Here is a 17,749-nt window from a genome sequence, read left to right as displayed (position 1 = left end):
AAAAAAATTTTTAATAAACCCCTGTATCCTATCAGATCACCACAGCTTAAAATTAGAATTCAACAGCAACATTAATTTCAGAAAGCCCACAAACACATGGAAATTGAACAATGATCAACTGAATCACATCTGGTTCAAGAAAGAAATAAAGACTTGCAAAAATTTAATGAAAATGACCTCATTAACATACCCAGAGTTATGGGACACAATGAAAGCAGTGCTGAGAGGAAAGTTCATAGCACTAAATGCCTACATAAAGAATCTGGAAAAATTGCACACTAGTGAATTAACAGAACAACTAAAAGTGATAGAACAAAAAGAAGCCGATTCACCCAGAAGGAACAGATGACAAGAAATAGTCAAATTGAGGGCTGAAATCAATACAATAGAAATAAAACAATGCAAAGAATCAATGAGACAAAGTGTTGGTTCTTTGAGAAATTCAACAAAATAGACGAACCTTTATCCAAACTAACCAAAAGGCAGAGACAGAATACCCAAATTAACAAAATCAGAAATGAAAAGGGAGGCATCATAACAGACACTGAGGAAATCCAGAGAATCATCAGGTCATATTTCAAAAACCTGTACTCCACAAAATTGGAAAATTTTAAGGAAATTTTCTAGATAAGTACCACATACCAAAATTAAATCAAGAAGACATAAACAATTTAAATGCTATAGCCCCTAAGGAAATAGAAACAGTTATCAATAGTCCCCTAACCCAAGCAAGCCCAGACCCAGATGGATTCAGTTCAGAATTCTATCAGATGTTAATAGAAGATCTAATGCCAAACTGTTTTTTATGAGGCTACAATTGCTTTGATACCCAAACCACACAAAAACATAACTAAGAAAGAGAATTACAAACCAATTTCCCTCATGAACATAGTTTGCAAAGATACTCAATAAAATACTGGTAAACTAAATTCAAGAACACATCAAAAAAATCATCCACGATGACCAAGTAGGATTCATCCCAGAGACGCAGGTATGGTTCAACATAACAAAAATCCATCAATGTAATCCACCATATAAACAAACTGAAAGAAAAAAACCACACGATCATCTCACTAGGTGTTGAAAAAGGCCTTCGACAAAATTGAACACCCATTCATGATAAAGGTCTTGGAGAGAATAGAGATACAAGGAACATACCTAAACATAATAAAAGTAATATACAGTCATCCAACAGCCAACATCAAACTGAATGGAGAGAAACTCAAAGCAACCCCACTGAAATCAGTAACAAGACAAGGCTGTCCATCCTCTCCATATCTATTCAACATAGTACTTGAGGTTCTAGCTATAGCAATAAGACAACAAAAGGAGATCAAAGGGACACAAATTGGAAAAGAAGAAGTCAAACTCTTCACTATTTGCTGATGATATAATAGTATACATAAGTGACCCCCAAAATTCTTCCAGAAAATCCCTACAACTGATAAACACCTGCAGTAATGTAGCAGGATACAAGATTAGCTTAAAAAAAAAAAAGAAAGAAAAATCAGTAGCCCTCTTATATACAGATGACAAACGGGCTGAGAAGGAATCAGAATTATAGAGGCTATTTTAGTGATATGTCACTATAAGTGTTCTGTAACAATGACAGCCCAATTTGGTGATACAGACCTACAGTTTCTGATACTAGGAAGTCTGAAGTAGAAGGACTGCTTGAATCTAAGAATTTCAGACTAGCCTGGGCACTGTCTCAAACAAAGCAACCCATGCTCAGTCTTCTGTAACTGTTAGTCTTGCTAGATTCTCAGGAAGAGTATCTGATTTGGTTAATCCTCACAAGAATCCAGTGATATGGGAATTTTGTTCTATCTACAAAACAGATGGAGGTACTTTACTTAAGATAATTCAGTAATGCCGGGTGGTGGTAGCACAAGCCTTTAATCCCAGCACTTGGGAGGCAGAGGCAGGTGGATCTCTGTGAGTTCGAGGCCCGACTGGTCTGACAGCCTCCAAAACAATACAGAGAAACCCTGTCTCATAAAACCGAAAAAATTAGAAAAAAAAAAGATAATTCAGTAACTTTGCCAAGGTTGTGCTACAGGTGGTATACTCTGGATTTGAAAAAAGGTGGTCTGCTTCCAGAATTTATACTATTAGCCAGGATTCCCTCCTTTCTCAGAATTCACATAATTATGAATAGTAAATAATAACATAATTTTATAAAGTAGATAACATTCAGTATTGGGTAGGGGAAGTAGGAGATTGCCACTGAAGAATGAGTTTTAGTTAGGAAAGTGAAGACTCAAAGACAAGATTTGAGGAATAGACTTTGTGCCTTGAAGGTAGGATAAATGGGCAAGGGGAAAGTCACGGTTCTAGAAGGCAAGTGTCCACAAAGATTATGTCCAAATATACTGAACATATCCAAAGAAGTCCAAAGAGTATGAGAGACCTGAAGTATAAACCCTGAGGCCTACAGAGAGAACAGGTGGTTATCTATAGTACCAGGTCTAACATGTCCATTTCTTGTCAAGATATCAGAAGAAGAGATTGAAAGAATCATGTCTGGACAGGAGTTTGAAGAAGAAGCCAATCACTGGAGCAACCATGGTGACAGTGACCACAGTTCCCCTGGGAACAGGGCTTCAGAGAGCAACCAGCCCTCACCAGGCTCCACACTGTCATCCAGGTGAGCTAAAGGGAAACCCAGTATCATCACCTGGGGGCTATCCAGTGAGTAGCCCTCCAAAGAACCTCCGGTAGAGTGCTCCTCTACAAGGCTGTCTCAGCCTTTGTGCCCTTCCTCTCAGGATCCTGGAGACCTGGATGGTGTAGGCCAGCTTTCCAAGCCCAGTCTTTTGCAGACTGATGAGTGCCACTTCTGTGCATGTTCATGTGGGCTTCGTCCCGTAGAGTAATGTTTCAGTACACTGACTGCAGAACTGAGTTGACAGTTTTACTGACTCACCAGAGTTGCTGTTATGGGGAATTCAAGATTAAAGCCTTTTGAGGCAATCATGCTTTCTTAAGTTAGGTATAACTTCTAGGTACAATGGGATGGCTCTTCACCCCAGAAATCTTTCATACAGGACAAGAATTAACATGTATTTACTTGAAATTTCACATTAGTAGGAGGTTGGAAAGATGCCACAGCAGTTAAGAGCACTGGCTGCACTTCTACAGGTCCTGAGTTCATTTCTCAGCACCCATATAGTAGCTCACAGTCATTTGTAATAGGATCTGATGACTTCTTCTGATGTATAGACAAACATGCAGACAGAACACTCATACATAAATAAATCTTTAAAAGAATAAAATAAATAAAAAATATAATGTCACAGAGTAGGGGCCTGTTTAGATAACTCAGTCAGTAAAGTGCTTGCTCTGCAATCATGAGCCCTAGGTTCGATCCCCAACACCCACTGCCATATGCAGTGAGGAATATATAGACTTTGTCTCCTCTTAGCACTAGGAAGACTGGCCACTGGGGCTTACTGGCCAGATAATTTAGCTGAATTGGTGTGGCCCAGGTCCTGTTAGATAACCTATCTCAAAAGCATAAGGCGGAAAGCCATTGAGAAAGACACTTGATGGGTGTCAACCTCAAGCCTATACACACATGCAAATGATAAAGAAATTCTCTTTTGAGTAACGGTCATTCCAGAACCTGTCTCCAATAAAGGAACAAAAATGTAAAAGGTTATATAGTAACTGTTTAAACTTGTTAAGCCTGACCTAGGACCCAGCTCCCCAGCTCTGCCTTAGTGCCTCTTCTAATAAATCTTAATTTACCAAGAATAGGTCCTAGGCTAGATCTGGCCTATAGGGTATAGTTTGCCATACTCAGTTATAGCAGATATATCTAGAAAAAACTAAATGATGGGCTGGTGAGATGGTTCATCAAGTAAAGGCACCTGCTGCCAAGCCCGACTCAGACAACCCAGGATCCACAAAGTGAAAGAAGGTAAATCCCAATAGTTTTCCTCTCACTTCTACACATTCACTGTGAAATTCACTCACTCATAAACTCTTACAAATACATAGATATCTGCTTTTTATAGTTAATTGAGAAAATGGTTAGACTTTTCCAAAAAAGAGGAACCAGGGAGGAATCTGCCTTCCTCTTCAGATTCAGTTAGAGCTTTTTATTCCTTCAGTTTTTCCCTTGTTCTTGCTTTTTAGTAGTTAGGGACTTAAGGACCTCTAGCTATATTCCATGCTAGGTAGTAGATTTGGGTTTTTTGTTTGTTTGTTTTTTGTTTTGTTTTTTGGAGACAGGATTTCTCTGTATTGTTTTGGAGGCTGTCCTGGAACTCGCTGTGTAGACCAGGCTGGCCTCGAACTCACAGAGATCCACCTGCCTCTGCCTCCCGATTGCTGGGATTAAAGGTGTGTGCCACCAACGCCCGGCCATAGATTTGGTTTTTGGACTAAGTCAACTTAGCCTGTCCTGTACCTTTGTTTTCATAACAGTAAAGCCATAATATAAACACACTTTTTTGTCACAATAGACTACTGGTATACGTTAAAAACTCTTCCAAGCTAGGCTTGGTGGTGAAGACCTACTATCCCAACTACCTACGAGGTTGAGGCAGGAGGCTCATAACTTTAAGACCTGCCAGGGCTACAGAGTGAATTCAGAGTTAACCCTGGCAACTAGCACTGGAGACAGGGTCTCCAAATATAATGTTAGAAGATAGAAGAGCACTAGGATATGGCACAGTGACAAAACACCTGACTGATATGAGCGAGGTGCTAGTTGTAACATCAGTACAAAACTTCATCCAATCCATATTTATTTATCTCCCCTATTCTGCTGGTCACTGAGTTTTCAGCGTTGAGCCCCATGTTCCCATACCCACACAGAGTCCTTGTCTCACGGATGGAATGTAATAAGGTAGATAATGCATGAAACCATTAATTTTGTCCCATGGCTTGATTAGTCACAGACTTCATGACCAGAGAGCACCTCAGCCATCTCCTGACTTACTCCTTTGAGCAGGTGCTTAACTTAACTACTATGACTTTTTTCCTGATGTGAAGTTTTTCTCTCCAATAGATCTGTGGAACTAAATGGATTCGTGACATTGAGAGATCAGTACATGGGGATGTCAGTGCCTCCACATTATCAGTACATACCACACCTTTTTAGCTATTCTGGACACTCACCGCTTCTGCACCCACAAGCTCGAAGCCTGGACCCTCAGTCCTACAGCCTAATTCACCAGCTGATGTCAGCAGAAGACCTGGAGCCATTGGGCACACCCATGCTGATTGAAGATGGGTGAGTGAACTCTGTCCTGCTTGGCCTCCTTGCAGTCTCAAAATGTCCCTACAATGCTCCAGTTGTATACCTAGCTTTGTCAATGAAGGCATTGGTCCATCAATGTTTCCTTAAGCATCTTTTCTCAGAGTTCAGGTTACTTTTTCAATCTCTAAGAAATGGGGATTGAAGGGCCTTCATTTCTTTGTGGGTCTAGGTAAACCAAGCCCTGAAATGGTTGCCTTTGTGCCAGAAATAAGCTCTATATCAGGCCTAAGGTTTTTAAATCATTCAAGCCCTAATTGGTTGTTTTGTTGTTGTTGTTTTGTTTCTCAAGACAGAGTTTCTCTGTGTAACAGCTCTGGCTGCTCTGGAACTTAATTTGTAGACCAGGCTGGCTCATTTGAAATCTTGTCTGCCTCTGCCTCCTGAATGCTGGGATTAAAGGCGTGCAGTCCTAATTGGTTGTGACCTGTCTGTATCCCTAGCTAACATGCCCATGAGTAATCCATGGCATGTGACTGGCAGCTTTTGTTACAGGCCTAAATGTCTGAAAGAGATACCACAGTCTGCATTTGACTCTATCTGAGTGTTACATAGTTCAGCATGTGGGCCACCCATTCTTGCACGCATTACTTTATAGGTAGAGAACATGGATTGCTAAATAAAGTCTTTAATCTTAGGCCTCCTAGAGGGTACTCTGAGGTTCTCAGCTAGGATGGAGTTTCAGAAGAGTAGACTTAAATACATACAGAAAGGATCCCACAAAGCTTTTATGGAGGGCATGAAAAAGAGGGTGCAAGTGCCGGGCGTTGGTGGCGCAGGCCTTTAATCCCAGCACTCGGGAGGCAGAGGCAGGTGGATCTCTGTGAGTTCGAGGCCAGCCTGGTCTACAGAGCGAGTTTCAGGACAGCCTCCAAAACAATACAGAGAAACCCTGTCTTGAAAAACCAAAATAATAATAATAATAATAATAATAATAATAATAATAAAGAGGATAACAAGGAAATTAGGGATCTTGAAAGGAATAAAACTGAGACTCAGAGGCCCCCATGGGCTAGAGCTGTCACCACTAGGGGGCACAATGAGGACAGGAAAGGCTGAAGAAAACTGTTTATTTCAGCAGTCTGACTCTTGAGCATGTTTGGCTTTGGGTTTTGGTTTTGTTTTCTTTCATGTGTGATTGTTGTTCTTTAAACTGGGTATGCTCTAGACCCACCCCATTAGAGTTTTCACTACCAAAACTAGAGCAGGAATGAGTAAGAATTTCTTCTAAGACATGAAACATCAGAGAACACCAACATTAAGAGTGATATTCCCTCATAATTACAGAAGTTTTTAAATCTCCATTCCCCTCAGCACCCTCTTCTCAGCAAACCATCTCACTTCAGTGCCCACTACCCCCACCCCAGCTTTTTGCTTACCCCATCGCTCCCCTTTATAAGAAGTGGAGTAAAACTGGAAGTCCATGGTCAAGGGCAAGGGGTCTGCTGCTAAGGACATAATGTGCCCTGGGGGAATACCCTCCTCCTTTGCTCCCCCCACTCCTTTGCTGATGGAAGTGACTCTGTCCTGTCCCTTCCTCCAGATATGCTGTGACACAAGCAGAGCTATTTGCTCTGCTTTGCCGCCTGGCCGACGAGTTGCTCTTTAGACAGATCGCCTGGATCAAGAAGCTGCCTTTCTTCTGCGAGCTCTCAATCAAGGACTACACGTGCCTCTTGAGCTCTACATGGCAGGAGTTGATCCTGCTCTCATCCCTCACAGTTTATAGCAAGCAGATCTTTGGGGAGCTGGCTGATGTCACTGCCAAGTACTCACCCTCTGATGAAGAACTACACAGGTGAGAGCTGCTAACTGGGGAGGACATCCTGAGCACCCAAGCCATTGTCCTCCTGTGAGGCAAAGCTACCTAGACTCTGTCACTTACTAGCTTTTTGTTATTGGTTCTGAGTGGATAGAGTAGGCACCTCTCCAACAAGGCAGGGATGGTGAGTAAGTGTCATACAGTCAGATTGGCAGAGTGGTAAGCTGTTGCTTCAATGTTATGTCTACATTAGTGGGATGATATATCTGGGAAAAACAAAAATCTAAACTCTACCTACCCCTAAGGGAAGGGACTCTGGACTTGGAAGTCATCTTGCTATTGTTTGTAGGCACCTTTATATTACTGACTCTTTGGGTTTTTCTGTTTTGGTTTTTTTTTTTTTTGTCTTTTGTTTTGTTTTGTTTTGTTTTTTGTTTTTTACGAGACAGGGTTTCTCTGTATTGTTCCAGCCTGGCCTCGAACTCACAGAGATCCGCCTGCCTCTGCTCCTGAGTGCTGGGATTAAAGGCATGCGCCACCACTGCCCGGCCACTGACTCTTTCTTATAACGTACGGTAGCATAGGCACCATTGTGTTTGTTTATTGATGAGAAAGTTGACATTCAGAGAGCCTGGTCCTTAAGGGTTTGGATTTTAATCTAGAACCTAGTCTTGAACTTGTCTCACAGCTTCCCATCTCTACCCCTGTGCTCTACTTGACTGCTTAATCTCTTGTGTACCTGAGGTGGGATGAGATGTTAAGAGCAGGTCTCCTGGTTATTCTCTGCTATCAGGTTCCCTTCTGGCTAACCAGCATCCTCTAATCTTCTCTACAACAGCCCTTTTCCCCCCCAGCTGCTTCCATGACTGTCCACACACTGTTTTAGTCACTTTCTTTGAAGACCTAGGAAAAATGGGACCCTTAATTTCTGACTCCCAAATTAAGACAGTTATCTGTTTCAATAACTTTTCTGGTTTATGAATTTATTCATATGAAATGTCTTATATAGCTTAATTCACATTTAAATAGACATTTCAATAAACCACCTTTTTTGGACAGTTTAAATAGTAGAAGTCATACAATTTAAAGTTACCCATGACAAGGATAAATGAGGTATGGAAGAGATAGTTCTAATTCCCATAGTTCTCTTGGAAGGACTGGGGTGCATCAGTTTCACCATCCTGTGCATTAAATAAAAACAAGGCCAACATTGCAGCAGGAGCAAAGCTTCAAGACCTTCAGCAGCTTGTGCACAGCTGAGTGAGAGTCTGGGAATTAGCTCACTCTTTTGCTTTTCTAGCATTTCCTTGCTTACTGGCCTCAGGGTGCACCTGCCTATAGACAGAGCTATCTAATTTTACAGATGACCTAACCCCTTGTCTATAGTCTCTAATTCATTGTTTCCACCAAATTTTTGTTTCTGGTTTATAACTGGATCGAAGAGTTGTTTGGATAGCAGTAAGCTTGCTGTGATGTTCTTGGTTTGTAGACTTGATCTCAGGGAGCATATCCTCCCTTTTTCTGGGAACTACAAGTTCTTCCTGGGATGGACTACCTGTTACACAGTGGAATCAGCCTCTAGTTTCCACTCCCTACAGCATGGAAGATTCTTCTGGGCCCTCTGTAGGCACTGAATATGTTAGGAGTTGTTGGGGGCAAGGATTCTGGGTATACAAATCATGCAGATAAGGTTTCTGTCTTTCATTCCTTTTTCCTTCCCTTCCTCCTCCCTTCCTTTCTGGTTCCAGAGATTTAAACCCAAGGCCTCACATGCTGCGTAAGTACTCTACCATTAAATTAACATCCCAAGGGTGGTGATGGCGCTCGCCTTTAATCCCAGCACTCAGGAGGCAGAGGCAGGTGGATCACTGTGAGTTTGAGGACAGCCAAGGCTACACAAAGAAACCCTGTCTTAAAAAACAAACAAAAACAGAAAGAATATAACATCCCTAACCATTTTTCACTTATTTTGACATAAGATCTCACTAAGTTTCCCAGACAAGCCTCAAACTTAGAATCCTCATGCTTTGGTCTTCTGAGTAGCTTCAGTAATAGCTCTGTACCACTACACCCAGTTTAGACAAGGTTTCTGACGCTGAGAGTCTCGATTCTCATTTTATAGTAACAGATACAATCTATAATGTAAGGTGATTGAAGGAGATTGAAGAGTGAGGATGGAAGGACTATTCAAACCAGACTTAAAAATGAGGGCTGTACTTGCGTACTTGGCTTACCACAAGAACAGACATTTGAGCTCCATTGTGAAGTGTGAATTTTCTTAGTACAGTATAGAGAGCAAGATGAAGGCAGGAGAAGTCAGCCTGGTCTACAGAGCAAATTTTAGGGCTACACAGAGAGACCCTAGAAGAGCTGGGTATGGTGGTGCACACCTTTAATCCCAGAACTGGGCAGAGGCAGGATAATCTCTTAAATTCTGGGCTAGCCTGGTTTATAGAGCAAGTTCCTATATAGCCTGGCATACACAGTGAGACCCTGCCTAAAATCAAAACAAAACAAAACAAACAAAACAAAAACCAGAGAAAAGAGACTATTGTCTTGGTAGCAGTACATCACAGGAAATTACTTGGATGAGTAACATTTGAGAAAGCGTTCTGTGACTGTTTGGTGTGGTCAAGACTAGAGCACGGTTGAACAGGCTGCTCTGTGTCCGTGGGAAGGAAAAGAAGGCCTGGATGACAGCAGGGTTACAGGAAGAGAGGGCCACACCAAGCTAGTGGTGTCAAGGACATGGAGTCAGCAGAGCTACTGAATAAGGAAAGCTGTGGGTAGTTGCTGGGCAGGTGGGCACAGGTCATTTTAGCTAAGATAAAGCATCAAGGAAGAGCGTATGGGAGATAAGATACTCTGTATTTGTCTTGGTGTCTCTGTGGTCATAGGTCTGGAAGCTAAGCCTCTGGAGTTAGGCTTAATCACTGCCAAGCATCCCTCTCTGCTAGAAGCCTAGGGTGTAGTGTCTAATTGGCCATAGCTCTTTCTTACTTTGCTGTATACTCCCACTCCCCCAGGCAGCCTCTGCTTCTTCACAGCTTCTGAGTGTGAGTGCCTGCTGTCAGAAAAAGGCTTCCTGGATGATGCACGACCAGCTCCTTTTCTCTTCTCAATACTGAATCAAGTTTATGGTGCCTACTCCTCGTCAGACTGTTATCAGACACAGAGGTGGACAAACGTGATTTAAAGCAGATTGTAGCACCAGTCGGGGCCTGCTCCCAGCTCTTGACTCCCTGGAGAAGATGCTTTGAGTTAGGTGAACTTTAATGGGCACTTGACTAGTTCTCAGGCTCAGGAAACAGTCTTCTTGCTCCCTATTACTGTGAATGTATAGTTGTCAACAGGATGTGTTGCACCAAGTTTTATCATTGTTTTACTTAAATTACTGTTGAGTCCTTGCTGCCATCCTATGAGACTCAGATATAAGGACCTTGAGTTTCAGCAAGATGAAAATGCAGGCCTACAAAGATAGGAAAAGATGGAGCTAAGATTCCTATGCAGATCTGTTGTGCTCCAAAGCCAGAGCTCTCTACCATTACCCTAGTCCCAGATTCTTAGAAAGGAGTGACTTTCTAGAATGTGTGCTGGAGCTGTAATCTGACTTAGATGTGGATGCGATGGTGACAGTTCCATAAAGAGTGTACTTGATGGCTGCTGCTGAAGGTACATTTAGATGAATGGGAGAGAGCTGTTCCTCTCTGCCCCTTGCTAGCATATAACTTATAGAGTGTCAGCTTCAATTACTGACTGAATGGTCCAATGGTTTAGGGGATCCTGGCAGGAATGTTTTCCTTGTCCTAGCGTGCTTGTGCGATAGGAACCTAAGAGAAGAATGGGTATGTTTGTCCAACTTTATGGCTTTGAATGCTGATAATTTGTAGACAGGGAATACAGGGGCATCAGAACTGTGGAGTGGGCAGATGTGGAGGAGGAACGGCTGGAGGAGAAAGCAGACCTGTAGAACAGAGAGCAGCTTTGTTTGTCAAAGGGTGGGATGCGGGTGTAGAGGAAAGCTTTGCAGCCAAGCTGTGGAGACTGAGTGGGGACCACTGCCAAGGGACTGTGATGGCTGCTTCTTATAAGATACTTGGAGACGGGGTGTGCTTTCCCCAAGAAAAAGGGCAGAGCTAGGACATATGTTCAGGCCCAAGCACTTGAGAGTTCCTTTGTGTCCCCAGGTCAAGACAGCCAGGAACAGATTTGGCGCTGCCAGCTCAGGGTCTGGATGATAGCCACACACCTGCAGGTCCTGCTGTGCCACAGTGAGCTCTGGGGCAAGGAGTTGCTGATTAAGGGACAGAGCGTCGTTTGTGCTTGACCACCAGACAGATGTACTCACCATCCTCCCTGCCCTCTTCGTTATGTCCCCGCAGCTTATCCCCACCCTACTCCTCCATGCAGACACCACAGGGAATCGGAGCCCTTTTCTCTCTCAGCAGCTTAAGTAGCCAGCAAGTCCTTGTGAGGAGTGGTCTTTTTTTTTTTTTTTGGTTTTTACGAGACAGGGTTTCTCTGTATTGTTTTGGAGGCTGTCAGTCCAGCCAGGCCTCGAACTCACAGAGATCCGCCTGCCTCTGCCTCCCGAGTGCTGGGATTAAAGGTGTTCGCCACCACTGCCTGGCATGAGGAGTGGTCTTAACCTGCAAGACTCATCATGCAAGCGGCACACAAGTACCCAGCTCCTGGACCAGGCCCTAGGATGAGCTGCTGTGGGAATCCAAAGCTCCTTAAGGCTCACAGGATAGCATGTGGCAGCAGCCGTTCCCAGGTAGCACTTAAGAACTTGACAGGATTGGGGTAGGTAGTACAGTCCTGGGAAAGCCCCTGTGGTGGGGATTTAAAAGCCCCGCCTCTTTATTACTATGTAACTTTGAGAGAGTCACCTTTTTCTGCTTCCTCATCTTAATACAGTTATTTCCTAACGAGTTGTCAGGAAAGTCAGAATACCAAAGAGCCCTTTGTGTCAGGAGCAGTCAGTGACACACATACCAACAAAGGAGATTTTGGTTAATATACTTTTTTTTTAATTGGGGGGATAAGGCTATATATATACAATACTAAAAGTGTCCAGCACTCAACATGGGTAGAATGGTTAGTAAACCTAAGACAAACTCAACAGCACAGCAAGGAGCGCGTCAGTTTGCTGTGAACTGTAACGGCTAATTCAAGTTCCTCGTTGTTCTAGCCCAATGACTTTAATGACTTTATTAATGCTTTCCCAGACTGACTAATAGGCAAATTCATGTTGAGTTGTGTATGAAGGCGCAGAACAAGCGGCAGTCCTAAAAGAGTTCTCAACCTCCAACAAGTGAACTTTAGTTCACAATCAAACCACCATGCGGCCAGTGTCTCCTTGGCCGTGGTGACGAGCGCTTCTCTGCACTGCGCTCTGAGCGCTAGTTGGCATTGCTCGTGCAATGCCGCACACACATGCCTGAGCTGCCTTAGCCCAGGCCCAGTGTCACTGCAGTTTTTGCTCCTCTATACACATGATGGCTTACTTATGGGAAACAAAGACTTTGGGTGCCATCCTGTCATCATTCCTCATTTCAAGTGTCAAATTACATATTTTCAGATTCTGTCATTTTATTTTAGCCAGGTGTTGTGGTACACGTCTTGAAACTTCAGCATTAGGGAGATAGATTCAAAAGAATCGCAAGTTGAAGGCTATCTCAAAGTGAGCTTGGTCAACATGAGACCCTGTTTCAAAAGAAAAAAAGTTGTTTGGGTTTCTGCCTTGAATTTAATTTTGAAAAATTGTTAAATGAATTTGTCTTGGGATTAGGATAGAATTTTCAACAATTTCTGAAATGAATTTAAATCTACTTCTGCCATTTCATATTAAACCATGATCACAATATCAATTAAGCCAGATGTGAAAGAACATTCATTTAATCCTGCTCTCAGGAGGCAGAGATGATCAGATCTTTGAGCTTGAGATCAGCATGTTTTATGTAGTGAGTTCTAGGCCAGTTATGATATGTATGGTGAGACTGTCTCAAAAAAAAATTAACTCTGAAAAACTGTGCTGTGTGTCCTGCAGTGTCAAATACTTGGATGTAATTTAGCCCTTCATGTAAAAATAACAAGCATGATTTTATTTTTAGTAAATAGTAAAGTTACATGCTGAAGAGTTGTCTTAAAGTAAATTTACTGGGACTGGACAAGTAACTTAGCACTGGGAATGTCTATAACTGCAGCGCTGAAGGGAACAGAGACAGGCAGATCTCCAGAGCTTGCTGGCAAGCCCGTCTAGCCAGCTTAGTGAGGTTCAAATTCAATTAGAGATGGTTATCCCCAAAGATAAGGTGGGGAACAATAGTGAAAGACACCGTGGGTCAGCCTCTGCTTTCTTATGGACACACATGCACACACATGCCACATACACCAACACACAAAATGAGTACAAATAAGATGATTTCACTGGTTTGTTATTAGTGTTAGATTTGTATGCCTATTTTATTACCTATATACCTGGGATCATGTAAGAATTCATCAGGTGAAAACAAGTTAACATATAAATAGTTCAAGAAGCCTGTCTGCTCTGCATAGCAGACTACCTTAGACTCTGAAAAAGCTTCAGGAGGCTAGTCCAGGCTCTGGGTTCTCATCCCACCACATCCAGCTCTGTGTTGGTGGAGCAGTCCTCTCTCCATGTTGGATTTAGTTTCTCATCTTCTGTTGATAGTGATTGTTACCTAGCCCATGGGGTTGAGAATGAACAGCACAAAGGCTCTTGTGATATAAAGACTAAGCAAGTGTTTTCTTCCCCTTTGAACTGAAGCCAGGGATGCGAGCAAAATTATTTTATTTACTAGAAGCAGTGAACCTAAAGAAATATAACTGGAAGTGTTTTCCACACTGTGGCTAAGGTCTCATAGTGGCAGCTGTCATTGATACTGCAGGCTGCATCTCCACAAAAGCTATGGCTTTTTTTTCTTTTAAAAGCTGTATCTTACTATTGTCACATTTTTCTTGGTTTCTATCCCAGATATCCTTTCACTCTTAGCATAAGCAGGCAAACATTTTGCAGAAGGGGATCTCAGAGCTTACAGGGATCAAATAACCTTCCTAGATTTTCACAGCTGTGTGTGGTGCAGTTGGATTTGAACCTGGTTTTACTTGACTCTGCCTGACTCTGGAAACAGCAACTTGCATAATCTACACTGGCTACCAAACAGAGCATGGATTTCCTTGTGGGTTCCATTTCACCAAAGTGGAATTTCTTTCCCGCCATAGATAGTCTCTGTCTGCCCTTCCTGGCCTTTGTTGCTGTTGGTACCCCAGGTAAAAGCCTGTCTCTGTTCTCCAGATTTAGTGATGAAGGAATGGAGGTGATTGAACGACTTATCTACCTATATCATAAGTTCCATCAGCTAAAAGTCAGCAATGAGGAGTATGCATGCATGAAAGCAATTAACTTCCTGAATCAAGGTAAGTAGGGGGCGAGCTGAGGGCAGTAGTTTGTCTTATGTGTTTCTTTCTGTCAGTAAGCATTTGCCCTTCTGTGTCACACACAATCCCTCCCATATCCAGGACTGTCACAGAATCTGTTACACCATGTGACCATTAGTCTTGGAAGGCCTACACAGGAGGAGGGATGACTAGGGGGAGTCATCACCCTGCTCCTCTACAGTGTAAGGAGTGCTTTGGATTTTTCTCTTGAAATCTAAATGCCACAATCTCTATAACTCACAGAGGAAGGAAGAGGATTCGCTTTGTTTAGTCAGTTTTAATGCATTTAAACAGAGACACCAAGGACAGAACATGCGTCATTTAAAATATGTACCACGTTTACCAGCAACTAAAGAAGAGCAGTGTGACTGATGAAACTGTTGGAGATAAGGCCTTGGTTGACAGGCCAGCAGTGACTCTGATGCTCCAGACAAGAGTGGTGGTGCACGTGTCTCCTCTTCCATTTGAAGAGTCCAGTTGGTTTATAGGCATGTCACCAATAAGAGGGCAATTGGTAGTTGCTGATATTGGTCTGTGACGGAAAATTGTTTTTTGTTTTGTTTTTATCAAAAGTAGCATTGCAATGTCCCATTTTCAAGAGTAGGCCTGAGTGATTTTGAAAGTGCTGTCTCACTGTGCTCAGCTTTCCAGTCCAGAGACTCCTGACCAGGCTTTCCTTTTTGCCACTACTCCCCACTCCACCCTCCAGTGCTGGGTAACCTACTCCTGTCCCTGTAACATCATGCATTTATCAGGTGACCTACATGCTTTCTCTAGCCAAGCCCTGTATGAAAGACGCAGAGTTGTAGGGGAGGAGGGAAAAAACACCAGTGCCCAGGTCCCTAAAGAGTGTGCACTCCAATAGCACTCAATACATGAATTGTACTGCACGTGGGGAAGGTGAGTAGCAACTTCTTAGAGGAGAAGAGAGATGTGCTGGACCTCAATAACTGGGTATGATGTACATACAATATTCATCTCCTGTAGTTTTTGTTTTTGTTTTTGTTTTCTCCAAGACAGGGTTTCTCTGTATTGTTTTGGAGACTGTCCTGGAACTTGCTCTGTAGACCAGACTGACCTCGAACTCACAGAGATCCTCCTGCCTCTGCCTGCTGAGTGCTGGGACTCCTGTACTTTTTTTTATAGATTTTTTTAAAATATTTATTTATATTTTTAGTTGTGAGCCTAGCCTTTAATGGCTGAAACATCTCTCCAGCCCTTAAGATTTATTTATTATGTTTACAATGTTCTATGTGCCTGCAGACTAGGAGAAAGCACTGGATCTCATTACAGATGGTTGTGAGCCACTGTGTGGTTGCTGGGAATTGAACTCACAACCTCTGTAAGATCAGTGAGTTCTCTGAACCTCTAAGTCATTTCTCCAGCCCCTCATCTCCTGTATTTTAGATAGAGTCATACAATCAAGATAGAATAGCAAGAACACAGAGAAACTGGAGATGGTACATGTCAGGTTTCTGACTTTGTAGATGTCACCATTGTCTCTGATAGCCTCCACTTCAAAGACACTATGCAGTGTTGTTCCGCACTTACTGGTGCCTGTTCTGTGCCTCCACACCCGTGTTAAAACTTGGTATGGAGTTAAGATACCCAGCTTAGCACTTAGGGCTCAGGCAAAGGACTGTCATTTGCCTGCATTTCTTCTTTTCTATTTTTTGTTTACCTTATCCACATCAGAAGGAGAAGAGATCTCTGTTATGACCATGTTTAATAATTTCTCAATTGAAAGCCGGGCGGTGGTGGCGCATGCCTTTAATCCCAGCACTCGGGAGGCAGAGGCAGGCGGATCTCTGTGAGTTCGAGGCCAGGCTGGACTGACAGCCTCCAAAACAATACAGAGAAACCCTGTCTCGTAAAAACCAAAAAAAATTTTTTTCTCAATTAAGAAACAAAAACTGGTGTTTACCAGCCCGTTCCCTGTGTGATTTTTGTTTTGTTTTGTTTTGTTTTGTTTTCACAGATATCAGGGGTCTGGCCAGTGCCTCACAGCTGGAACAGCTGAATAAGCGGTATTGGTACATTTGTCAGGATTTCACTGAATATAAATACACACATCAGCCAAACCGCTTTCCTGATCTTATGATGTGCTTGCCAGAGATCCGATACATTGCAGGTAATATTCTGGGTCCAGGCTTCCAACCCTTCCTTGCTTCTTCCAGCTTGTGAAAGGGTTGAGATGAGCATGGTTCAAAGGACGTTCATTCCAGGCCCATCACCAGTTGCAGAAGGAGTTGCTACTCTAACCCTCGAATAAGAAAGTTGTGTTTCCTTTTAGAAAAGAGATACTGAGGATGAGGAAAGCAAGCTCAGTGTCTCCGCTTCATGTCCTGAGCTGTATGCTTTAAGATAATGAATTTCTTTTTGTTTTTTGTTTTTGTTTTTGCTTTTCAAGACAGGGTTTCTCTGTATTGTTTTGGAGACTGTCCTGGAACTAGCTCTTGTAGACCAGGCTGGCCTCGAACTCACAGAGATCCGCCTGCCTCTGCCTCCCTAGTGCTGGGATTAAAGGCTTGTGCCACCAACGCCGGCTTAAGATCATGAATTTTATATGCAAATTATATATTACTTTTTAAAAACTTTGTTTCCTAGAATTACACATACTCTCTCCAGGGCCATGTAAAGTGGTACCTTTAAGCTTCTATGTTTGCAAAGGAATTTTGTTTGTGTCTTGAGCCCCCTGCTAAGCTCCTGACAGTTAGTAGGTCTACTTCAGTACATAACCTTTGTTGTCATTTTACTTCAGAATAGTTAGGATCCCTGTTTTCAGTGTCCAACACCCACTAGGGTGATGATGTTAGACTGGGATTTTTTTCTGTAAAATTCAGTAATACAATTTTTGAAGGAAAACAAGTAATGGGATTTTCTCCCACTGGCCCTAAATAATGGCCCTTTCTTTCATTTTGTGTATCCGATTCCTTCCATGTCTTGTTGGCATCTCCCCTGCACCTTGATTACCTCCCCCTACTTCCTCTCTCTGCCCCGAAGTCCCACCTATACTTCCTGCCTACCTATTGGCCATTCAGCTCTTTATTAAACCAATCACAACATTATATCTTCACACAGTATGCAAATATCCCACAACAAACATGTCAGTCTGACAGATTTTTTATTCTCTATTCTTGAGCCACAGAGCAATCTAACAAAAGCTAAACCTGGCAGTGTTTCCAGTCACCTGGAAAGATTTTTTTTTTTATTCTTTTTTGCATCTCCAGACATTCCAACTTCATTGGTATGGG

General features: G+C 42.6%; 1 protein-coding gene across 2 annotated transcripts in view; it reads left to right on the top strand.

Annotated features, from left to right (window-relative positions):
* Positions 1 to 17,749, top strand: part of Nr6a1 (nuclear receptor subfamily 6 group A member 1) — a 172,851-nt gene that overhangs the window by 149,556 nt on the left and 5,546 nt on the right. For both annotated transcript variants that reach the window (XM_040735591.1, XM_040735592.1), the window contains 5 exons: positions 2,496 to 2,650; positions 5,021 to 5,245; positions 6,813 to 7,067; positions 14,353 to 14,474; positions 16,474 to 16,626. In XM_040735591.1, coding sequence (XP_040591525.1) covers positions 2,496 to 2,650; positions 5,021 to 5,245; positions 6,813 to 7,067; positions 14,353 to 14,474; positions 16,474 to 16,626 — 910 coding nt within the window. The remainder of the gene's footprint in view (positions 1 to 2,495; positions 2,651 to 5,020; positions 5,246 to 6,812; positions 7,068 to 14,352; positions 14,475 to 16,473; positions 16,627 to 17,749) is intronic.

Source organism: Mesocricetus auratus, unplaced genomic scaffold (genome assembly GCF_017639785.1).
Source record: "Mesocricetus auratus isolate SY011 unplaced genomic scaffold, BCM_Maur_2.0 Super-Scaffold_100047, whole genome shotgun sequence".
Lineage (NCBI taxonomy): Eukaryota > Metazoa > Chordata > Mammalia > Rodentia > Cricetidae > Mesocricetus > Mesocricetus auratus.
The sequence above is the reverse complement of the archived record's forward strand: the minus strand, read 5'-3'. Positions and strand labels throughout refer to the sequence as shown.